The 26,389-nt window shown below is 39.2% G+C and overlaps 1 protein-coding gene across 2 annotated transcripts in view; it reads right to left on the reverse strand.

The window, feature by feature from the left end:
* CAMK4 (calcium/calmodulin dependent protein kinase IV) overlaps positions 1–26,389 on the reverse strand; it is a 228,927-nt gene that overhangs the window by 72,130 nt on the left and 130,408 nt on the right. For both annotated transcript variants that reach the window (XM_040446869.1, XM_040446886.1), the window contains exons 3-4: positions 20,963–21,025; positions 18,602–18,684 (exon numbers count right to left, since the gene is read on the reverse strand). In XM_040446869.1, the coding sequence (XP_040302803.1) occupies positions 18,602–18,684; positions 20,963–21,025 (146 nt within the window). The remainder of the gene's footprint in view (positions 1–18,601; positions 18,685–20,962; positions 21,026–26,389) is intronic.

The following is a 26,389-nucleotide window of genomic DNA, read 5'->3' on the forward strand; positions in this document are numbered from 1 at the left end:
GTAGTAGGTGTAAGAACAGGTAATGGAAATCTCACTAATTTTCTACAACATATGTTAAATTATTAAAACATTTCATCTAGTTAATGGAAAGGATGCATTCTAACAGGTATGTTCATTCACTCATTTATTCAAGAAATATTATGGAATGACCGTTATGTGCTGGGCATTCAGTAGTGAACCAGACATGGCCTCTGCACTTATGGGGTTTCTCTTGGTATTAGCAGACACAGACAATCAACACAGTGTGCTAAATACTGTGGCAGAGGTATCAGAGAATGACCTGAAAGCTCACAGAGAGGACCAGTGATTGATTCTGGAGGCCATGCATGGTGGGAAAAGGATTCCAGAGACCGCTATATCTCAGCTCAGACTTCAAGGGTGTGTAGAAGTTTTCAGGTTGCAGAAAGGGTAGGAGCTAGGAGTGGAATAAGTATAGAGGAGAAGCAGGGACTAGAGAAGAAGAAGATTGCTCTTAAAAAAATTTTTTTTAATTTGAGAGAGAGAGAGGGAGCACATGCAAATTGGGGGGAGAGACAGGGTAGGGGGAGAGAAAGAGAGAGAGAATCTTAAGCAGGCTCCACACTCAGCATGGAGCCCAACATGAGGTTGATGCCAAGATCCTGGGATCATGATCTGGGCAGAAATCAAGAGTCGGACGTTCAACTGACTGAGTCACCCAGTCACCCAGGAAGGAGTTTGTTCTAAGAAAAAGGACCAACACTACAGTGAGAATTATGAGAGTGTGGACGACATAGTGATAGTCAAACAATAATTCTGTCTAACATGAGCCAGGTACTTGCAGAATCTATAAAGAATAAAATTTGGGTCCTGCCCCAGAGGAAACCACAGTAGAGAAATTATTAACAAAAGCATCACCATAGATGTAAAACATGTTATACTAAGGTTTGTACAGCCAAAGGATTTATAAATTCTGTTGTCAGAAATGTCTCTAGAGTAGACATGTAGGACAGGAGCACAGAATGCAGGCACTCTCCCCACCCCATCCCCTTGACCTCTACTCTCCATATGCTCTCCATAGCTTAACCACATGTCTTCCAGCTTCCTTCTGCTAAAAGGCATTTTGTTCCCAGTGGATTTGTTCATGGAGTTAGGTTTCTGGAATTCAAACATTCATCTTTAAGTATTTTATAAGTTGAGCTTCCACCCAGGCCATTCATGGCTGACTAGAAAGATCAACAGCAGTGAACTTCTCAAGTTGCAAATGCAGGTTTTTAACTTAAACTAAGATTGGAAGTGAAGACATTAGTGGCCAAGCAAAGGAAAATGAAATCTTACAACCTTTTTCTCTCCATTTAGGCATGACTACAGTAGATATGTTTGGCCAATACCTTCTGTAGGTTATCATGGGAAAATTTTTAGCCTTCTCACTAGATTTATGTTTTGATCACCCACAGAGCCTCGCTCCCAGTCTTGCTCATAAGTATAAGTCAATAAGTATTTGTGGAATTGTTGAGAAAATGAATAAAGTTTTACACCATAAGATGGCCGATGGGACTAAAACAAGCTCTGGTCTCTGGCTTAGAAACCCCTCTTCCGGGTTCTTCTAGCCCTGTTTGCCAAGTGCGCGAAAACCCTTCCACAAATATAGAGGCTGACAACTATAAATTACCCTTCTTGCTTGCATTTGGGGCTCAGATCTTTGGAGAAATGGTCTCCTCTGAGCCTGCCAGTGTTAAATAAATCTCCGATCCCTCAAGATCTTGGAGTGCCACTTAGTTTTTCCGCCAGCATTCCAGCCTGGTTCCGTAACAGAATCAATACTAACTGCCAAGTAAATGAGTGCCAGAGAAATTTCAGACTGTGGATATTTGAACAACTCCTTTGCCTGTGTTCCTTATCACGGGGAACAAAGCATTGGACTAGAAACTGATGTTTATCACAAGTATGCTGGATATGGATCCAAGGGAAGAGTAGCCATATAGACGCTTCCCAAAGCAAAATACAACAGGTATAAAGGTTCCTGTTGGCCTTAGGAATACATTCAGAGTTAGTTCCTACATATTATTGTAATAACATGAATCTTTTTGGAAAATTATTTTGAATAAAATCAAAATGATTCAAATCAACAAAATACATCATTTGTTTCATGAGGCAACACATAGTAATTTCTCTATACTATTTAGCTAGAATTTCAGAAAAACAAGTTGCCATATACATCCAATTAAGAGTTTGTAGGTTTATACAAAATATATTAGTGCCTTCAGTTTTTAGAAGCAATGAAATATTCAATCATTGTAGGGGTTTTAGAGCTGTAAAAAATAGGATAATTTTGGTTTTTATATTTAAATATACTTATTGGTATATTTCTCCTCGGATTTAGCAAACTAATTTATTTTTCATGCTCTGTAACATGATAAGAAGGGAGTTAAGATGTTATCAGCATCTTCAGATCATTTTCAAAAGCCCAGGGCCATGTAGTTTCTCACTATTAAGCATATTTTCCTATTTTTCCATTGTGACCTGGGCTAGAAGACTCAGGGCTAAAAACAAAGACTCAGGATTTTAATCACAAGGGGACCCAAAAAGCTACCCTGAGATCTCAGTTCCCATGGGTCCCTCAGTTGCTAACAGGAGTAGCAGACATCTGCAGATCAGGGAAGGAAGTGCAATACGGATGTGTCTCTGTAGGCTGCCAAACTGTGATCCTCTGACCTCACTAGGCTTCTTAGTCCTAGACCATGCTTTTTACGGCCACCATTTCCTGTGTTGGTGCACACGCTCTTCTTCCCCACAGTTGGGACTATTTCCCTTCTCATCATTTTAACATTGCAGGATGAAAAAGCACAGGCAATGCCTATTTCTTTCCATGGATCTGCTTTAAAATGCGACTTTTGAGCATTTGTTGCTGTCACCTTAATTGCTGTAAATTGAATTGAGCACATCACCCGGCTGAATTGAGCACATCACCCGGCTGGCAGTTAGCACCGGCAATGCAGCTGAAGAGCTCTAATCTGATCATTTCCTGAGGCCCTCAGACTTCCTGGCACGGAGATTAGGAGCCCTCCAGCTCTCCCCACCAATGACAGCTTTTTCTCAAATGGAAGTGCTATTAGATAACCATAGGTTTTGCGGAAAAGATACTGGTCTGATGACAATGTGTACTGAAGGATCAAATAACATAGGGTAAAAGCCCCAGACAGGAGTTTCAGGAACCAAGTCTTAAGAGCTGCCAGTACATCATTACGCTGTTACATACATTAAAATGAATTCTGCTGTAGCCTGTGTAAATCTATCACTCCTTTATAAGCTTCTTTCACTGCCTTTTCTCATTTCATTGATGACAACTTAGTGAATATTGATGGTTTTTCTAAGAAGTCCCCTGAAGATGTTAAATTCATAGACTTAAAAAATAGTTTCAAAGATACTAGTGGCAACTGTTAAATTTGAAAGCTAGGAAGAGAATGAGGGAGCTGTGGATCATTGTGGGTGCTGCTCAGGGACAGGATGGTGCAGGAGAAAGGGGAGGTCAAATCAAACTGTAGACCTGGGTTTGGGCCTAAGGGAGCCCTGGTACAGTTCCCTCGTACTGTAAGTGAAATGCTTTACCCAAAGATGTAATATAAATTGTCCAAGAGCATAGTATTTATTCAAGTTATTCGTTTGACAAATACTGAGCAACCGCTTACCTTCTGTCTAGAACAGCTTCTAAAACAGAGTCTAAGGTAGTCATTTCTAATCCTGCCAATGTGTTCTGCTTTTGGATATCCCTTTACCCTTCCCTCTATGCTTAACCTGCTAATTTCTGATTTCTCACTTAAAATTCAGCTCAAAGATTCTATTCCTCCCTGAAGCCATTTCTGCCTTAGACGACCCCCTTATTTTGTGCCTAAAGTGCTGTGTTTATGTCTGAATTGTAACATGTAATAAAGACTTAGAGCCAAATCTCTGGCCAACCTCTGGCAAATACAAAGTGTCTTATGATATATCTTTTATATACTTGATTCTTACTTTTATTTCCTTTTTAGTCCCTTGTCCTCATTTATTTTATTTTTTTATCTTGTGATATTGTGGTTGTCTCCATAAGCCTTAAACACATTTTTGGGAGACGATGGCAGTATTGAAAAATAATATTAGGGTCCACATCACATTTTTACTTTCCCGATTCTGGACCAGGAGCTCATTGAGGGTGAAAGCACTGTGCTCTGGTTAATGTGCTGGTGAAAAAAATAAAGGTCAGTGGTGAAGCCAGAACAGTAGGGTGAGGCCAGAATGAGTTGTTTTATTGGTCATGTTTAAAAGAACTGACTTTTAGGAAGTATCCTTCTGGTCTTACCTGATCAAATCAGTGCTTTAAACATGGATGGATGGAAGACAGTGAAAGTTACACCAGTTTGGAGTCTGTTACATTGGCAAAGAGAATGTAAAGGCTCAAAAGGGCACAAGAAGTGGGAAAGGGGAGAGAGAATGGATCTGAAAGCTGCTCAGAGAAAGAGTTATGGGGAAGGGGCTGGACAGAGTGAGAGGAAGAGGGAGAAATTAATGTTGACCAGCTCAGATGTTAAGTTAGTTCACAGAGGTAGGAGGGAGAAGCAAGATGGAGAGTGGAAGGAAGAATGTGGAGTTCACTTGAGGACATACTGATCTAGAGGTACCTATAGGATGTGCAGGTGAAAATGTCTAGCAGATTGTTGAAAATATGGTTCTTATCTCTGCTGAGACAGCAGTCAGCAATGTGGCTGAAACCACAGGAGATTGTCCAATTTACCTACAGAGAATGTAGGCAAGAGGTTTAGGAAAGGCGGACATTGAAGGAATGGAAAGAGGAAGAAGAACTCAGGAAAGAGATCAGGAGGACATAAGGGAAGGGAAGCAAAAATAATATAAAAACAGGGAGGGGGACAAAACATAAGAGACTCTTAAATATGGAGAACAAACAGAGGGTTACTGGAGGAGTTGTGGGAGGGGAGATGGGCTAAATGGGTAAGGGTCATTAAGGAATCTACCCCTGAAATCATTGTTGCATGATATGCTAACTTGGATGTGAATTTAAAAAATAAATTAAATTTAAAAAAAAAAGGAGAAAACTGAAAAGATAGAATAAAATCCAAGGGAAAAAGAGATGCTGTCAAAACCTACATGAAAGATATGGAGAGATTTAGCCAACAGTGTAAAATACCACAGACTACCTCTCCAAAAACATACAAGCTCCAGCCTCAGCAGACCCTTGGTGTTCCTCAAAAATCCTTATTCTTGAATCAGAAGATGGCGGCATAGGAGGATGCTGGGCTTACCTCGTCCTGCTGATCACTTAGACTCGACCCACATCTGCCTAAATAATCCAGAAAACTGCCAGAAGACTAGCAGAACGGACTCTCCAGAGCCAAGTGTAGACAAGAGGCCCATGGAAGAGGGCAGGAAGGGCGGCGAGGTGGTGCACGCTACATGGACTGGCAGGAGGGAGCCGGGCGGTGGAGGGGCAGCCCACCCAGCAAGGCAGAGCCCCTGAGTCTGACTTGCAAAAGCGGAGGGACTGGATGGAGTGTGTTCTGACAGCCAGCAGGACTTAACATCTGGAATGTTATAAGTCAACTGCTCTGCTCAGAGAGCAAGAGGGCTTGAGGACAACAGGAGGGAGAGTTGTTGAGCCCTGGAGGACAGAGCTCAACTCGGCAGGGAACAAAGGCACTGGACAGCGCCATCTCCCTCACCCATCCCCCAGCCAAAATCCCAAAGGAAACCAGTTCCCGTAGGGAACTTGCTTGCACCACGCAAACACCCAACGCTGTGCTTCTGTGGATCCATCCCTCCGACGGGTCGGCCTCCCTCCCGGTGCCACAGGGCCCCTCCCACAGCAGACCACAGAAGGCAAAGCTAGCTGAGCCTGCCCCTCCCGCCCCTGTGCACCTTGGGGATCCACCCTGGCTAATATGCTAGATCCCATTGAAGCAGCACCACAAGCCTGGCAGTGTGAAAGTAGCCCAAACAGGGGCCATACCATTCCGCAGTGAGTCCTGCCCCTGGGAGAGGGGAAGAAAAGGTACACACCAGTCTGACTGTGGCCCCAGTGGTGGGCTGGGGGCAGACATCAGGTCTGATTGTGGCCCCACCCACCAACACAAGTTACTCCAGACAGCACAGCAGAAGTGCCCTGCAGTTGGGAGCCACCCTAGGGACTATCCAAAATGACGAAACGGAAGAATTCTCCTCAAAAGAAACTCCAGGAAGTAGCGACAACTAACGAACTGATCAAAAACGATTTAAGCAATATAACAGAACGTGAATTTAAAATAATAGTCATAAAATTAATCTCTGGGCTTGAAAAAAGTATAGAGGACAGCAGAGAATCTATTGCTACAGAGATCAAGGGACTAAGAAACAGTCAGGAGGAGCTAAAAAATGCTATAAATGAGGTGCAAGATAAAATGGAGGCGACCACAGCTCGGATTGAAGAGGCAGAGGAGAGAATAGGTGAATTAGAAGATAAATTTATGGAAAAAGAGGAAGCTCAGAAAAAGAGAGAGAAAAAAATCCAGGAGTATGAGGGGAGAATTAGAGAACTAAGTGATGCGATGAAATGCAATAATATCCGTATAATAGGGATTCCAGAGGAGGAAGAGACAGAGAAAAAGGGGCTGAAGGTGTACTTGAACAAATCATAGCTGAGAACTTCCCTGATCTGGGGAAGGAAAAAGGAATTGAAATCTAAGAGGCACAGAGAACTCCTTTCAGACGTAACTTGAATCGATCTTCTGCACAACATATCATAGTGAAACTGGCAGAATACAAGGATAAAGAGAAAATTCTGAAAGCAGCTAGGGATAAACACGCTCTAACATATAAAGGGAGACCAATAAGACTAGTGATGGATCTATCTGCTGAAACTTGGCAGGCCAGAAAGGAATGGCAGGATATTTTCAATGTGATGAACAGAAAAAATATGCAGCCAAGAATCCTTTATCCAGCAAGACTGTCATTTAGAATAGAAGGAGAGATAAAGGTCTTCCCAAAAAAACAAAAAAAATGAAGAAATTCCTCACGACTAAACCAGCCCCACAAGAGATCCTAAGGGGGATCCTGTGAGACAAAGTACCAGAGACATCACTACAAGCATGAAACCTACAGACCTCACAATGACTCTAAACCCATATCTTTCAATAATAACACTGCATGCAAATGGACTAAATGCTCCAACCAAAAGACATAAGGTATCAGAATGGATAAAAAAACAAGACCCATCTATTTGCTGTCTACAAGAGACTCATTTTAGACCTGAGGACACCTTCAGATTGAAAGTGAGGGCATGGAGAACTATCTATCATGCTACTGGATCTCAAAAGAAAGCGGGAGTAGCCATACTTATATCAGACAAACTAGACTTTAAATTAAAGGCTGTAACAAGAGATGAAGAAGGGAATTATATAATAATTACAGGGCCTATCCATCAGGCAGAGCTAACAATTATAAATGTCTATGCACCGAATACGGGAGCCCCCAAATATATAAAAAAATTAATCACAAACATAAGCAACCTTATTGATAAGAATGTGGTAATCACAGGGGACTTTAATACCCCACTTACAACATTGGATATATCATCTAGACACAGGATCAATAAAGAAACAAGGGCCCTGAATGATACATTGGATCAGATGGACTTGACAGATATACTTATAACTCTGCATCCCAAAGCAACAGAGTATACCTTCTTCTTGAGTGCACATGGAACATTCTCCAAGATAGATCACATACTGGGTCACAAAACAGCCCTTCATAAGTATACAAGAATTGAGATCATACCATGCATACTTTCAGACCACAATGCTATGAAACTTGAAATCAGAGGAAAAAGTCTGGAAAACCTCCAAAAGATTGGAGGTTAAAGAACACCCCACTAAAGAATGAATGGGTCAACCAGGCAATTAGAGAAGAAATTAAAAAATATATGGAAACAAATGAAAATGAAAATACAACAATCCAAACGCTTTGGGACGCAGCGAAGGCAGTCCTGAGAGGAAAATACACTGCAATCCAGGCCTATCTCAAGAAACAAGAAAAATCCCAAATACAAAATCTAACAGCACACCTAAAGGAAACAGAAGCAGAACAGCAAAGACACCCCAAACCCAGCAGAAGAAGAGAAATAATAAAGATCAGACCAGAAATAAACAATATAGAATCTAAAAAAACTGTAGAGCAGATCAACAAAACCAAGAGTTGGTTTTTTGAAAAAATAAACAAAATTGATAAACCTCTAGCCAGGCTTCTCAAAAAGAAACGGGAGATGACCCAAATAGATAAAATCATGAATGAAAATGGAATTATTACAACCAATCCCTCAGAAATATCAGGGAATTATCAGGGAATATTATGAAAAATTATATGCCAACAAACTGGACAACGTGGAAGAAATGGACAAATTCCTAAGCACCCACACACTTCCAAAACTCAAACAGGAAGAAATAGAAAACTTGAACAGACCCAACCAGCAAAGAAATTGAATCAGTTATCAAAAATCTCCCAACAACTAAGAGTCCAGGACCAGATGGCTTCCCAGGGGAATTCTACCAGACACTTAAGGCAGAGATAATGCCTATCCTTCTCAAGCTGTTCCAAAAAAATAGAAAGGAAGGAAAACTTCCAGACTCATTCTATGAAGCCAGTATTACTTTGATTCCTAAACCAGACAGAGACCCAGTAAAAAAGAGAACTACAGGCCAATATCCCTGAGGAATATGGATGCAAAAATTCTCAATAAGATACTAGCAAATCGAATTCAACAGCATATAAAAAGAATGATTCACCATGATCAAGTGGGATTCATTCCTGGTATGCAGGGCTGGTTCAACATTCGCAAATCAATCAATGTGATACATCACATTAATAAAAGGAAAGATAAGAACCATATAATCCTGTCAATCAATGCAGAAAAAGCATGTGACAAAATTCAGCATCCTTTCTTAATAAAAACCCTCGAGAAAGTCGGGATAGAAGGAACATACTTAAAGATCATAAAGGCCATTTATGAAAAGCCCACAGCTAATACCATCCTCAATGGGGAAAAACTGAGAGCTTTCTCCCTGAGATCAGGAACACGACAGGGATGTCCATTCTCACCACTGTCGTTTAACATAGTGTTGGAAGTTCTAGCATCAGCAATCAGACAACAAAAGGAAATCAAAGGCATCAAAATTGGCAAAGATGAAGTCAAGCTTTCACTTTTTGCAGGTGACATGATATTACACATGGAAAACCCTACAGACTCCACCAAAAGTCTGCTAGAACTGATACATGAATTCAGCAAAGTTTTAGGATACAAAATCAATGTACAGAAATCAGTTGCATTGTTATACACTAACAATGAAGCAACAGAAAGACAAATAAAGAAACTGATCCCATTCACAATTGCACCAAGAAGCATAAAATATCTAGGAATAAACCTAACCAAAGATGTAAAAGATCTGTATGCTGAAAACTATAGAAAGCTGATGAAGGAACTTGAAGAAGATATGAAGAAATGGCAAAACATTCAGTGCTCATGGATTGGAAGAATAAATATTGTCAAAATGTCAATACTACCCAAAGCTATCTACACATTCAATGCAATCCCAATCAAAATTGCACCAGCATTCTTCTCAAAGCTAGAACAAGCAATCCTAAAATTCATATGGAACCACAAAGGGCCCCGAATAGCCAAAGTAATTTTGAAGAAGAAGACCAAAGCGGGAGGCATCACAATCCCAGACTTTAGCCTCTACTACAAAGCTGTCATCATCAAGACAGCATGGTATTGGCACAAAAACAGACACATAGACCAATGGAATAGAATAGAAACCCCAGAACTAGACCCACAAACGTATGGCCAACTAACCTTTGACAAAGCAGGAAAGAATATCCAATGGAAAAAAGACAGTCTCTTTGACAAATGGTGCTGGGAGAACTGGACAGCAACATGCAGAAGATTGAAAGTAGACCACTTTCTCACACCATTCACAAAAACAAACTCAAAATGGATAAAGGACCTGAATGTGAGAAAGGAAATCATCAAAACCCTAGAGGAGAAAGCAGGAAAAGACCTCTCTGACCTCAGCCATAGCAATTTTTTACTTGACACATCCCCAAAGGCAAGGGAATTAAAAGCAAAAATGAACTACTGGGACCTTATGAAGATAAAAAGCTTCTGCACAGCAAGGGAAACAACCAACAAAACTAAAAGGCAACCAACGGAATGGGAAAAGATATTTGCAAATGACATATCGGACAAAGGGCTAGTATCCAAAATCTATAAAGAGCTCACCAAACTCCACACCCGAAAAACAAATAACCCAGTGAAGAAATGGGCAGAAAACATGAATAGACACTCCTCTAAAGAAGACATCCAGATGGCCAACAGGCACATGAAAAGATGCTCAATGTCGCTCCTCATCAGGGAAGTAGAAATCAAAACCGTACTCAGATATCACCTCACACCAGTCAGAGTGGCTAAAATGAACAAATCAGGAGACTCTAGATGCTGGCAAGGATGTGGAGAAACAGGAACCCTCTTGCACTGGTGTGAATGCAAACTGGTGCAGCCACTCTGGAAAACAGTGTGGAGGTTCCTCAAAAAATTAAAAATAGATCTACCCTATGACCCAGCAATAGCACTGCAGGAATTTATCCAAGGGATACAGGAGCGCTGATGCATAGGGGCACTTGTACCCCAGTGTTTACAGCAGCACTCTCAACAATAGCCAAATTATGGAAAGAGCCTAAATGTCCATCAACGGATGAATGGATAAAGAAATTGTGGTTTATATACACAATGGAGTACTGCTTGGCAATGAGTAAGAATGAAATACGGCCTTTGTAGCCACGTGGATGGAACTGGAGAGTGTTATGCTAAGTGAAATAAGTCATACAGAGAAATACAGATACCATATGTTTTCACTTCTATTTGGATCCTGAGAAACTTAACAGAAGTCCATGGGGGAGGGGAAGAAAAAAAAAGAGGTTAGAGAGGGAGAGAGCCAAACCATAAGAGACTCTTAAAAACTGAGAACAAACTGAGGGTTGATGTGGGTGAGAGGGAGGGGAGGGTGGGTGGTGGGTATTGAGGAGAGCCCCTTTTGGGATGAGCACTGGGTGTTGTATGGAAACCAATTTGACAGTAAATTTCATATTTAAAAAATAAATAAATAAATTTTAAAAATAAAAATAAAAAATCCTTATTTTTGCCTTAGTCTGTTCTCATGTTCCCGCTAACAAACTTCATTTCCTTTAAGTGCCCTAGTCCACTGTCTCCCAGCCATTGTTAGGAGATAAATTTCTTTTCTACAATACTGTTAAAACAGAGCTTATCAAGTCTGAACTACTTAAACTACCCTCCCTTCCCCCAACACATTCCTATTCCCAGCCCTAGGCAACCACAGCTTTGCTTTTGGTCTCTATTGATGTGACCCTTCTGGAAATTCCGTATAAATGGAGACATACAATACGCAGTCTTTCCTGTGTGTTTGTTTGTTTTACTTAGCATAATGTTTTTGAGGCCCATGTATGTTGTAGCATGTATTGAAGGAACATTCTTATTCACTGATGAACAGTATTGCACATTTTGTTTGCTCATTTGCCAGTTCATGTACAGTTAAGTTATTTTCTCTCCTGGAACACAGCACACGCCATATGCAGGCATCCACCCATGCCTGCAGTGCTGCCCCTGTGGAATTTGCAGGGTGAAGGGAAATGACAAAAACTTGCTGATGCCCATGATGTGCTGTGAGTAGCAAAGTCCTTTGTCTCCGACCCAGGAGTCTCATATCTTTTTCCAACACCCATGAAGGTATAACAGGCTAATTTACTAGTTTGTAAGTAGAGCAGAATTATATTCCAGCCCCAACAGTAAATCCTCTAACTGTGTTCTTCTTTTGCAACATTGTTGTGACTACTCCAGGTTCTTTGAGTCTTCTGCCTCTTGACTCTGCTTCAGAAGAAACTTTTTCTACTTTAAACAAATCCTTTTATCTGCCTCCAGATCTTATTCCCTGTATTCCCCTGGCATGTTGTTCCATATATAAGTCCCTCTCACATAGATGTTTCCTACCTCTCCAGCTTGTGGGTTCCTTCCTATCAGCAAATAAATGTGTTCCCAGTGTGCCAGCTTAAAATAAAAAATAAACCTCCATTTATCCTGTGTCTCCTACTACTACCTCACCTTTATCCTTCCCTTTATAGCCCAGCTGCTAGAAAGACTATAAATCTGGTCCAAATCAAAGTATATGTTTTCTTCACATATAGCCAGATAAAACTGCTTAAAGAGAAGATGTATTTAAAATATCCATGGTTGGAAGCACCTGGGTGGCTCAGTCAGTTAAGCCTCCGGCTTCGGCTCAGGTCATGATCTCCTGGTTCGCAAGTTCGACGCCCCCACAGGACTCTGTGCTGACAGCTCAGAGCCTGAAGTCTGCTTGGGATTCTGTGTCTCCCTCTCTCTCTGCCCCTCCTCTGCTTACTCTCTCTCTCTCTCTCCCTCTCTCTCTCAAAAATGAAAATAAAACATTAAAAAAAATTTTAATTGAAAAATTTTTTAAATATCCATGGTTGAATATATACATATTAATATTTAAGTTAAGCCCCCACTGAAGTAAGACAAAATATTACATTACTATTTTGAAGTTCTATTTTTAAGTACTAAGAGTGTTTGCATTTGCTTACATAGCAGCAGCATGACATGCTAGAATAGTCATATGCTTTGGAATCTGACATACTTGATTCCAATCTCATTAAATTATTGTTGTAGAGGCACATGAAAAGATGTTCAGCGTCGCTCCTTATCAGGGAAATACAAATCAAAACCACACTCAGGTATCACCTCACGCCAGTCAGAGTGGCCAAAATGAACAAATCAGGAGACTCTAGATGCTGGAGAGGATGTGGAGAAACGGGAACCCTCTTGCACTGTTGGTGGGAATGCAAATTGGTGCAGCCACTCTGGAAAGCAGTGTGGAGGTTCCTCAGAAAATTAAAAATAGACCTACCCTATGACCCAGCAATAGCACTGCTAGGAATTTATCCAAGGGACCCAGGAGTACTGATGCATAGGGGCACTTGTTCCCCAATGTTCATAGCAGCACTCTCAACAATAGCCAAATTATGGAAAGAGCCTAAATGTCCATCAACTGATGAATGGATAAAGAAATTGTGGTTTATATACACTATGGAATACTACGTGGCAATGAGAAAAAATGAAATATGGCCTTTTGTAGCAACGTGGATGGAACTGGAGAGTGTGATGCTAAGTGAAATAAGCCATACAGAGAAAGACAGATACCATATGGTTTCACTCTTATGTGGATCCTGAGAAACTTAACAGGAACCCATGGGGGAGGGGAAGGAAAAAAAAAAAGAGGTTAGAGTGGGAGAGAGCCAAAGCATAAGAGACTGTTGAGAACTGAGAGCAAACTGAGGGTTGATGGGGGGTGGGAGGGAGGAGAGGGTGGGTGATGGGTATTGAGGAGGGCACCTTTTGGGATGAGCACTGGGTGTTGTATGGAAACCAATTTGACAATAAATCATATATAAATAAAAAAAATAATAAAAAATAAAAACTTTGAAAAAAAAATTATTGTTGTAGACCCAGTATAAGCTGAGTGACCTAACCATAGTTAATAGACCTCTCTAATCCTCAGTTATCTGGTCAATAAAATGTATACATCAAGGCCTACCTTGTACATGTGTTGCCATGAGGATTAAATGAGATCACGCTTAGTAAAATGCCCAACCACTTCCAGGACACCAACAGGCACTCGATACAGTAACTAATTATCCTTTTCAGACAGATCTTATGGATTTTTCACTTTAATAACAATGATCAATTTTTGACACGACAGTCTTTATAAATTCAGACATAATCTGAGTTTGGTTTAACCACAATACCAACCATGGTACAACTCTGTGGAGACTGGGCAGGGAAAACCCTAAGTTCTATTTCTAGAAATTTTTCTAATGACCATGTCCTTAAAATTCCATTTCTGCCAACACTAAGAACCCTGAAATATTCAAGTGGAGATGACTGTTGGGGCTGATATACTAGGACTCTGTCAGGTGATTAAAAGGGTCAATGCATAGTTCCCAAATATAACTACTACTTCTCTTGCTTACTGACCACTTGCAGTTTTTAAAAAGAATATTTTCAGTTTGGAGAACTTAAAAAAAAGTTTGCAGTCAAATAGATAGGAGTTTCAAGCTTGGCTTTATGGCTTAGTTTCTTCAGTTTATTCTCTTGAAAAAATTCGAATAATACCTCAAAACACTTGAAGAGAGATTGAATGGGTTAAATACATATATAGCTTTGCATAGAACCAACCAATACATCATGGATTCTCCATAAATAGAATAAACATGAGTTTGCTCTCTGGGAAATGATTCGAAAGGAAATAACTGGATTTAATAAGAAAGACAGTGGGGCCATATGAGAAGGCAGAGCTGGACCAGAACATAGTCTGGATGCCTAATTTGGGAAAATCATTTACCTTTACTCATCCTCAGTTGCCACATCTGTAAAGTGGGGACAATGCTTTTTCATCCTCCTTACCTTGATATAAAAGAGGAGAACACATGAGCGTCTGGGAAAGGAATTTTAAAACCAAATATATTGATTTTTTGTTCTCAGCAACAGTGGGGTAAACAAGCCTCCAGGCAAGAACAATGAAAACAAGCCAAATATTTTTTTTTTTAAATATATTTGAAGACATCAGAGTTACCAAGAAAGTGAAGGATTTAGGAGCCAAGGTCCAGGAGGGAAGAAAAAACCCAGCAAAGCAAACTTAACATCTGATGCCTCCGCTTTCCCTTTAAAGGCATTTACTGCTTCGATATCAGTAGCTAACAGGCTGAAAAGATGAACAAAGCTTCTGGCCATCTCACAAGATGGAAGGAACAGAAGCTGGCATTTAGGGTGTGTCAAGAAAAAGGGCTTGGAACAACTCCTGGCTTAAATTGGAACCCTTAAAGATCAAAACCCTATGAGTAGGAGTTGATAAGAACTAGATCTCCCTTCAGGAAGCTCCACTTTGAATCAATCAAATACCTGATTGAATTAAAGTGATCTGCTCCTTACCTTAACTGCCCGCAAAAGAAAATCTGCTTTTTTGGAAGGTTACAGCATTTAAAGCCTCATATTCCAAAATGTTTTATATGTAATGTTTGGCATCTAAGCAAGTATAATCAGGCAAGCAAAAACCCAAGGAGAAAACAGAAAAAGCGAGACGATTTAAAAATCCATAACATATTCTGATACTGGAGTTAGACAAAAATCAGGAAAAAAATACTTCTTCAAAAATATAATTAGAAGACTGTAAGTATACTTCTAACTTGGCTGCTTTAAAATACAATCATTCTCTGAAAAAAAAAAAAAGGAAAATTTACTCTTAAAGCAAACAATCTCACACTTTGTCAATTTAAAAAATGCAGTGAATTTCTAAGAAGATGACTAGACTGAGAAAGATGAAGCAGAAAACCTCTGGAGCTTTCTTTTTCCCATCATGTCTCAATTTTGTAAAGGGCTTTCTGGGGGGATTTTCTTGTACACAAAAAAAAATCACTGACTTGATTCCAAAATTTTTAATCAATTGTCCTGTGCACTTTACTATTTATATTCTACATGCAACAGCAGATTCCACTCAAATTTTTACTATGTTTAGTTTTTTAGAAGCACCATGGAATAGATTTTTTTGCTACTAAAATATAAACATTTTGGCTCTAATGGGCTAACACAATCATCTCTTCATCAATTGTCCCATTGGTTAATTCATTAGAAACTATTAACATCATCATTAGACCAGGAATGAATTTTGATCATTGCAATTCAATGAATTTGGTTCAGACTGAAGTACAGGAAAAAACAAAACAAAACAGTATTATGATTTTTAACTCTCAAGAAAGAAAGAAATACATGGATAATAACACAGGGTATATTTTCAACTTGGTACAATTTTAAAGATAACTGTAGAATTAAGTAATCTAATGGAGAAACCAAGTTCATCTCAGATATGGCAATAGATATGTGGACAACAACATTCAAGGGGGGAAAAAGTCTGGGATCTAAGACCACTAAGAGTTTTTAAGTGATTGAGTGCTTTACTGGCTGTCTGCCATTCTTTAGATGTCTTCTGCTAAATCTGAATATTTCATCCATTTACCTCTGTAAATGAAATTTCTCAACAGTATTTAGTTTTTCATTTTTATCTAGAGCTGAATTAACTCTGTCTCATCAAATCAACTAGACTACTACAAGATGAGAGAACAAAATCTTTTCATGAAAGGTTGGAGACGGACAGAAAGACTTAATTCCAAAATAGTTTAAACAAATAGAGGAAAGAAGGTAAATAGTAAGTGCTATTGGTAGATGATGGCTTTAGTGTGCCATTCCTGTCCTGTAGTTATTTACAGTTAAAGAACATGGCATTTCTCCCTGATAGACTATAATTAGCAGATGATATGTTAGTTCTCCTTAGAGAGACCTTCTTACTCCAAAGGCAGCAGAATTGAACTATAAATTGACTCTATTAATGTGCCTAAAGAAGAAATACGTCCATGAAAGAGTTAGCTATAGAGGTGTTAAAAAAGAAGCCATTTCTGGCAAATTCTGGTAACATTCAAGTTAATCAGTCTAGAAGAGTCTTCACTAAACACAAGGAAACATGATGGTCTTTATTCTTACAGCAGATCAGTGTCTCAGCTTCCTTAGCAAGACAGAATCACTTCAAATTTGTTCTGAGTTTCAGAGAGGTTAAGTAAATCACTCTTAGTTAGTTATTTGTCTTTTAAGTCAAGATCTAGACATGAATCCAAATGCCACAAGAAGTGTATGTCTTTAGTTAAAATGTTAAAATTTTCTTTTTAATATTCATTTACTTTGGAGAGAAAGAGAGAGAGAGAGAGAGAGAGAGAGAGGGCGCACGCATGTGTCAGGGAGGGGCAGAGAGAGGGGGACAGAGGATTCCAAGCAGACTCTGTGCTGACAGCAGAGAGCCCTGACATAGGAGCTCGAACTCACGAATCGCGAGATCATGACCTGAGGCAAAGCTGGATGCTCAACTGACTGATCCATCAGGTACCCCAAAATAAACAATTTTTAAAGTCTGATAAACCACATAACTTGTTCCAAGAACACTTCAATGTATATATAAACAAAATTATTTATCTATTGAAGATACACATGTAGCTCCAATCAAACTGGACCATTTTACTCCTTCCTATCTGAAGACCCAAATCTGCACTAGGTAACACTAAAAACAGAACCTTTGAAAATGAACATGAATATCTTTGGAAGCTTCATGCAGGCATCAAATTAAACTAGGTAGAGTCTGGGTGGGGAGGAAAGGTAGGAGTGCTCCTCTTCTGACACCTTCTAACCCTATCCCCTTCAGATCTCTTTCTCCTTACAGTCTATTCATTATAGTGGTTGCTCATTCATTCAGCAAACACTGAGGATTTTACTATGCGCCAGGCACTCATGCTTTATCAGTAGTTCCCTCAATCTTTCTCCTGTCTTCTCTTTGCAGCCCACTTCTCTCTTAATGCATTCTTTTTTTTTTTTTAATTTTTTTTTTCAACGTTTATTTATTTTTTTGGGGACAGAGAGAGACAGCATGAACGGGGGAGGGGCAGAGAGAGAGGGAGACACAGAATCGGAAACAGGCTCCAGGCTCTGAGCCATCAGCCCAGAGCCTTACGCGGGGCTCGAACTCACGGACTGCGAGATCGTGACCTGGCTGAAGACGGACGCTTAACCGACTGCACCACCCAGGTGCCCCTCTTAATGCATTCTTAACGAACAGGAGCTTTGTATTAGTACCCAGCTTCTAACTCTTCCTCATATATGCCTACTTAGTCACTTTGTCTTCTTCCAATTCCATTCTCTTTTGACTACCCAAAAGAGCACAGCATAGGGCTCCTAAGAGCCCATCTAGGTAAATAGGGAACTGTCCCAGAAAAATGGGGAAGGTGCGAAAGGCACGGAAACTTAAAGGTTGTGTCTCTTGTACATATTGTTTGCCTATATTATGCTCCACCAGGTTTTTAGGCATATTCCTTGGCATCCTCAAACCTCTGCCTCGAGTGATGAACGGATGACCAGACAACTGAAATTGGCTATAACTGGACATAACAGCATAGGTTTTACTCTGCCTCTTGGAACTCTACACAGCCTAATAGAGAAACAAGGCCTTAAAAAAAATCATTTGAAGTGTATTGATTTTTATAAGCTTTTGGATCATAACAGAGAATACTATTACATATTTAACTTTCTATAATTTTCATCAAATATTTTTTCATGAAACATTCTCATGAATGTTACTATTTAGTTTAAATCTAGTATGTCTTTAGAAATTCTGTTTTTAATGGGAAAGTAAATGTTTGCAAGAGTAAATGGATATTACGGTGTTTCATTTTTCACTTACTAAGCATCCTAAATTTTCACACACCCACATCATATTAAATAACACTCTCCTTCCATTCTATACTCCTCTGAAGATATATTTCGGTAGAATTTATCAAGTTGTACGATGTGTCATTATGAAAATCATCAGAAGAAATTTCCCTTTGATACTTTTTTGGTGCCTGGAAACAAAACTCTTCTTGAGTTAGATTTCTAAGACCATCTTACCTGTCAAACAGTTCTCCTCCTGTGACGAGTTCTAGGACCAGACTGATTTCTGTAGGGGTTTCAAATATCTCTTTAAGTTTTATCTGGGGAAAGATATTAAAAATACATCAGAAATTCCTTATTTTCATCCTTCTAGGAAAGAGCTAACACTGACTAAAACAACACTCTCTGTAATAGCAATATATTGGATCATCATCAATAAAGTTTCCGCATTCTGGTAACAGTAGCCATTTTTCACTCTCTGGTTGTTTTGACCAGTTACTACCTCATTTCTTTAAAGGTCCTTTTGAGTTTTTATATTTTTCTTTTTGACAATTCAAAGACAACTGCCCTAGAAACACTTCCTAAGTTTTGCCAAAACATCAAAATTTCTGAAATGCTCTGGAATTAAAAAATGAAAGCAAACAAACAAAGCTTCTTGAAACATTTGAAAGCATCATGGTTGCTAGTGATGTAAATGCCTCTTTCTCCTGGAAGGGAACTTGGAATTAGGGGTCTGAGGCAGAACAGGACCAGGTTAAAGTCTGTCCATATGGAAAGGATACCTCTCAACAGCTAAAATGTTGCTGGTGGATGAAGGGATCCTCAGAAAAGTAGTGATGGCAGTGATTTGACTGACTATAACAAGACTCGCATCACACTCAGATAACTCACCCAATTTTGGATATTTTCCTCCATATATCAGAGAATCTAGTGACCAGGACTCATCCACATTTGAGGAAAATTCTACACTGACTTGTTGTTGAAAGAAAAAGATGGATAATATAAAAGTTGTGACTGTATGTGGCAAATTTTGTTAATTGCTTACCCAAAGCTCTTCTCCCCCTACTGTATTGCAAGCAGATTTTGTATAGAGAAGCAAGATGCCTAGCTTCAAATTATGGATCATGATTGGTCTAAGCCACCTAGGATAATCCTGCCCCAATTTTCCAGTTCCATGATCTTGTGGAACTGGAAAGGGATGATCTTGTGGCCAGCTTTGGCCAATAAAATCTGAAGAGAATTCTGATGCAGCTGGAAATTTTGAAAAAGCCTCTACTCTTCTCATCATACTCTGCTGGCGAAGCCTTTTCAATTCTTTCTTTCTTTCTTTCTTTCTTTCTTTCTTTCTTTCTTTCTTTCTTTCTTTCTTTCTTTCTTTCTCTCTCTCTCTCTCTCTCTCTCTCTCTCTCTCTCTCTTTCTTTCTTTCTTTCTTTCTTTCTTTCTTTCTTTCTTTCTTTTAGAGATTATTTGTTTTGAGAGAGAGATAGAAAGAGAGCAGGGGAGGGGCAGAGAGAGAAGCAGACAGAGAATCCCAAGCAGGCTCCATGCTGTCAGTGCAGAGCCCTACCCAGGGCTCTATCTCACGAACTGTGAGATCATGACCTGAGCTGAAATCAAGAGTTGGATGCTTAACCGACTAGCCACCCAGACATCCCCAGTTCTTTTTGTCTTGAGTATAGGCCTGAAGACCTGTGAAAACTGTGGAGCAGCCATTTAGGACAATGAAGGAACAGCGTGAGGGTGGAAGATGTCTGGGTCCTGAATATCATCACTGAGGAGCTGAACCAATGCCAGCAACTGCCTGCCTTCTGATTATAACATAAGAAAATATATGTTTACACCACCATATTCAAGTTTTCTGTTACTTATAGCTGACTGCATTGCTAACCCATATGTTAAGTTTTAAGCACTTTGCTTGGAGCCTAACTAAGCATTGTAGGTCATCCTCCTAGACACCATAACTTTTTCAAGAAATGAGTAAAATATTGTCTTTAAGTAGTTGGCTCAGTTCAAGTTATGGCCTGGAAAATGATTTTGTTCTTTTCACTTCATTGGCTCAAGAAAGCTTTTTGCCAGACCTTTCCCTCAGCACCTTTGTCTGGACATAGCCTAGAGCAGAGCTTCTGAGGACATGTTATTTTCCCCATTGAAGTACATCATTTATTTGAATCTTCACATTGTTTCTGAAGTAGATCCTCTCTCAAAGGAGACTGAAATGACTTTGGAAAGCAATGCATTTTCTTCACAGGCTTTTTCAGCAATGGCATATTAATAAGATAGGCACACAAAAGGAAGAAGCCAGTGTTTTCTTAGAGTGAAACAAAACTTCAATTTTTAGTTACCCTTTCATGCATGAAAACAAAGATGGCATGTATTGCTGATCTGTCCATTTTGAGACTCTTTTGAGGGGTATTATTTTTAAGATTTATTCAGCTTCTGAATTAAAAAATGTGATCAGATGAGGACAAGGGGTAGGCCACGGCTGCCTAATGGTGGTGGAAGAATCCCTATCTCATTAATAGCATGGCCAGCAAAGAAGAAAAACCCCATTCTATAACTTTGAAAATTTTTGAAATAGAAGATTAAAAATGACTTACAATGTTTGGATGTGAGAGGCGAAGAAGAACTCCTATCTCAGTTCTTACGATTTTTTTGTCCACCTAGAAGGCAAAATGAAAGAGAGAAACTGAAAGAAACTCCCACCTTAGAAATGTCTTAACTGTGGCAGAGAATCAGAAACAGCAAAAACCACCTGGGTGAATCAGGAAATTGGTAGAGGCTCATTCCTGAGCTTTTTTGTGTCTCTTCCTTCCTCCTACTCCACCTTTTTTTTTTTCAGTTGCATGTCTTTCTTCTCTGCTTCAGACATAAAGTAGAACTAGTTACAAATGTGGATCACAACTTGTCAGACCTCTTGCTTGGCCCTATTTAAAACACCACTACTCTCACCACTAAGGCAAAAAGTTCATCTCAACCTATATCTCCTCCTCTTCATTTCTCTTACGAACCCTTGTCCCAACCCCACTGGGTGGTCAATCACTTCACCTGCCTTTCTCTCACACAGGTGGGCACGTAATCCAGCCAAACCAATCAAAGTACTCCTCCCTGGTCACCGTGGTTGAGTCACAAATACCCACCAGATCCAAGTCATCCCAGTCGGGGCCCTCACCAGAAATTTTGCTCAAATAATCAAGAAAGATGTATTCCCTTTTTCTCTGAAATTGCGAGAGCCAAAGGGAATAGAGTCTGCTACTACCAGTGACCATTAAAAAAAATTTTTTTTACATTTATTTATTTTTGAGAGACAGAGTGAGACAGAGTGTGAGTGGAGGAGGGGAGGAGAGAGAGGGAGACACCGAATCTGAAGCAGGCTCGAGGATCTGGGCTGTCAGCACAGAGTCCAATGTGGGGCCCGAACTGACGAACTATGAGATCATGACCTGAGCTGGAGTCGGACGCTTAACCAACTGAGCCACCTACCAGGGACCATTTTTAATACTCTACTTGTATTAAATGAAAGATCTTTAAAAAAGAGAGGCATTTCTAGAACAGCCAGATGACATGACAGATCTCTTCCAAAAAGTTCTTGCCGTGCGCTCTATTTCAGTTTCTGCAGATGGCTTATGAAGAAAATTTGGATAGAGAATATTTTCATTATTTTTTTATTATTTTTTCCAGCTCTGAGGTATAGTTGGTATCCAAAAAAACCCCATATAATTAATGTATACAATTTGGTGCATTTGGACATATCTCTATGCTTGTACTAATGAATATAACCTCTAAAAGTTTCCTGTGTCCTTTTGTGTTGTGGTGTGTGTGTGTGTGTGTGTGTGTGTGTGTGTTAAGAACACTTAATATAAGATCTACCCTCTTAATAAATATTTAAATGCACAAGACTGTATAGTTAACTGTAGGCATTATGTTGTGCAACAGTCTCTGGAACTTACTCATCTTGGGTAACTGTAACTTTGTACCCCCTTGAACAATTCCTCCTCTCCACGCACCCACTGGTAACGATTCTATTATCTACTTCTATGAGTTGGCCTATTTTAGGTGCCTCATATAAGAGGCAAGCAGTGGATACAGATTATTTTTATCACAATCTTCTCTTCAGGTTAATAAAGTTTTCCTCATTATTACAAAATAAATATAATGTTCATTATCGCATAATGCTTTAAAAATTTTTAAAAACTTGAGTGTTTCTTATTTAAGACTGTTACTATTCAAGACTAATGTAACACTGTGTGTCAACTGTACTTAAATAATAAAAGTTTTTTAAAAACAGGGAAAAAAGACTGATAGTATTCAAATTTATTCTCACTATACATTTAGAGTTTATGTAATATAAGGTTTCCTTCTTGTTTTCATAGATTTCTAATCAATATAAAGTAAGTCAGTGGGATCCTTTAATTTTTTAACATGATATATTGATATTAAACAAATGCTTTTCTAATAAAATTATGCATTTTAAGCAAATTTCTTTTTTTACCATGCTGTGTCCCATATATTACATATTGGGATGAGTTTTTAAACATTTTTATTACATTTTAGCTATTTGACAATTAATTCATCTGAACTGTAGAAATGCTGAGAACACACCAGATTGCTTGGACTGGCAATCTTCTGATATAGTTACTTGCTTTGAATTCAGAACTAATTTCTTTTTAAAAATAATTTTTAAATGATAATTATTTTCCCAGTGTACTCCCGATCAATGGTTCTCAAATGTGATGAGAGGACCCTTCAAGATCCCCGAGATTCTTTCAGGGCATATGTGAGGCTGTCTCTTTTCTAGTTGCATATCTGAGTAAGGCTAGATTTTTATCTGTACTTGAAACAGAACCACAAATGGAATGCAGAAGCAGACGAGAATCAAATGTTCTTCTCTTAAGCCAGATAGGAAAGATATTTTCAAAATAATGCTACTCTTCTCAAAAGTATTTTTTAATTTTGGAAAATATAGTTATTTTTCATAAAAAATACTATTTATGTTAAAATGTAATGGGTTTATTATTGTTATGTTTTTAATTAACTAATACTTTAAAAATTCTGTTCTAATCTCTAATACAGCAAATGTTTATGGAATTTGAAATCTCAGTAATTTGAAGAGTATAAAGGGTTCCTAATGCCCAGAAGCCTGAGAATTACTATTCCAGAAAATTTATCATACATTTTAAAATAGAAAGGCGACAGAGAAGAACAAAAATTTAGTAATAATTTAAGTGAAAGAAAAAATGCAAACACAGTCTCCTTTCTCCTCCCTTGAATGCTGGAGCCTAGGTCACATCAGGTGCAGGTCATGTCTTCAGTGGACGCTGAGAAGGGAGTAGCAGATAAGAATTGTAGAAGAGGGAACTTAGAGAAAAAATGGAGCATCAAAAACCAATCCAAAGAGAGTAAATTGAGTGACAAAACCTTGACTACAAGTCAAAGTGATGCCAACCAAAGAAACCAATAGCCGGTAGAGCTGAAAGGGAGAAGTTGACTAAAGAGAAATGAGCAGATACATGACTGAGAAACCAGAAAAAGACAAGACTGAGGTCAGAGTCTTTCCCAGATAGATATGCTGAGGGCCATTTGCTTTCTTTTTTGAAACGAAGTCTCAGAGTTTGGTACAGGTGTCACATCTTGAAGGTCACACAGGTGTGTATCTTGACCGCCACATCTCTCACATCTTTCCAATATTTCTCTTGTTCCAGAAGTTAGTATTTCCTTCCTGCTTCTGACTTCCCCCTCCAAGCTCCTGGAAAGGTCAGGAGGGGGACTAAGCCCTGACCCTGCCACTCACAATAAGTGATGTTTTTCTAGAAAATAACAGTCAAGCACACCATAAAAGTCAATGGGTAGCTATCTGAACAGTCATTATTGCTACTTGAAATTAGCTTCCAAGTGCTACTATAATTAGCATCTTTAGAAGCATCAACAGATGGCTTTAACAAAGCAGCATTACAATACTGAAACCCATAAAATTACCTTCAGTATTTACAAAATACCTTGAAGAATGATAGTGTTTGGTTACTAACAATTCACAATTATAAAATATATAATGTATATTACTAAAATTCTAAGGTAGGGGATGTATTTTAGCCCAGGTTTCCCAGCAAACAAATATGAGGCAAGGATCAACACGCTGGTGTTTTATTTGGAAGGTGCAGTTAGAGTGGGAGAAAATGGAAGTACGGTGAGGTAACAGGGACACGATGCAGTCAGCACACTGACTACTGTGTCACAATGAGCTATAAAGAAATAGCAGGTCATACGGGCAGTTGCAGCCAGTTGGCGTACAGTACTTATCCAGAGAAGCTTTACCTGACTATCATGATTGAAGAAGTTCATAGGAGGGACCCCAGGCATCTGCCCAGGGATCTCCTTATCCTGTTTCCCACCGGTGAAATCTCACCTTTTGGTGTTAACTTTTCCATACTTTCAGGTTGCATATCCAGTCTCTTTGGCAGTCGTGATGCTATACCCCTCCTCATAAGGTATTATGTCCCATTCAAATCCAGAAGTGGCTGGAAGAGCTAGAAGTTTCAGGTGTGTGTCTGGTTGGCCTAACTGCATGAAGTAGCTAGTGGGCAATCCAGCTTTACCTGGTCTGGAAGACTGGTAGACAGAAGGAATCTGGAGAAGCCCATAGGAATTTCTCTAGTCACGATGGGTTCTTGAGTTTTTATCAGTCACAAGGTAAACCAGATTGACAACAATGGGATTACATTCCTGCCTCTCTAATTTACTGCATTTTACTGCTAATCGTTAAGAGCTCTGTCTTCACTTACATTGTGTCATTGTTCTAGTTACCAATTTGAATGGCTTGGGCACATGGGGTTTTTCTTAAAACCTATTTTAGCTCCTCTATTTAAATTGCCCTAAAAATTCAAAGAAGTATTTCCTTTCATCCCCATAAAGTCACTTTTGAAACATTCAATTTTAATAGCTTTTGAAATACTTTCAATATAAAACATATTTTTGAAGATTATGCATATGAGAAATATTAATGAAATAATTTAATAAAAGTGGTTACACAGATGTGTACACTTTTAATACTCCATAGAACTCAAGATGCCTTAATATTGAAAGAAATCCCAATTTTACTATCTGCCTCCATGGGGGGAGAAAAAGAAACGACAAAATGTATGATTATAGAGTAATCTGAGAGAAAAAGTTTCCACTGTTAGAAAAGAGTTGATCAAACACGGACCCTTCATTAAGATACACAGCAAAAACACTCCTGTGCTGGGGCTGAGAAAGTTGTAGAAAAGAAGGGAGAGAGGATTGAAAAATACGTGAAGAAGAAGTAATGAGGGCTTACAGAAAGAAAAGGAAACCCGTTTCTGCATTGTGGGAGTGACAGATGGAGACAGGTGGTAAAGGAATTGGGAAGGAGAGGATTTTTAACACCAGATCTCTGGTGAACTTGAGCCGCTTGGCCATCTCAGATGTGGCCTAGATCCGGACTCTGGAATTTTAAGTACTCTTGGTGAGGTGGGGTGACCTATATGAGTAGAGACCACTGCTCTAATTCTGGGACTCAGTCAAGTACAGTGGCATTTCCACATCAAATGCTCAGCCTCATCCCATGTTCTTTGCAGGAATCGAGACCATAAATCTTGTTTGTCTATCTATTCTTTCTCTGGTTTCTTAGGCTCATCTGTGGTTTGCACAGTGACCAAAGAATGGAATGTGAAGTACAGAACTGTGCTCCTCAAATACTTTGTAGAAAAAGGCAAAATACACATTAGTGGATAAATAAATAAGAAGTCAAGTATCTTTACATTTTCACAGCAATTCTCTTCTGCATAGCTTCTGCTTAATTTAGCATCCTCTGACATATCAACAAGTACATGTCAGCACTAACATGCTTGATGAAAAGACTTGACAGCTGGCACTTTGTTTAGTTCAAGAATGACAGTTTTAGCCTACAAGGATTTAAAAGGTAAGAGTTGCTGTATGAACATGCAAAAATCAAATGTGGGACACAGATAAAAATACTGAGGCTCGTATCTCCAACCACTGTGGAATTTTAA

This window comes from Herpailurus yagouaroundi, unplaced genomic scaffold, assembly GCF_014898765.1.
Source record: "Herpailurus yagouaroundi ecotype Mexico unplaced genomic scaffold, PumYag 29, whole genome shotgun sequence".
NCBI lineage: Eukaryota > Metazoa > Chordata > Mammalia > Carnivora > Felidae > Herpailurus > Herpailurus yagouaroundi.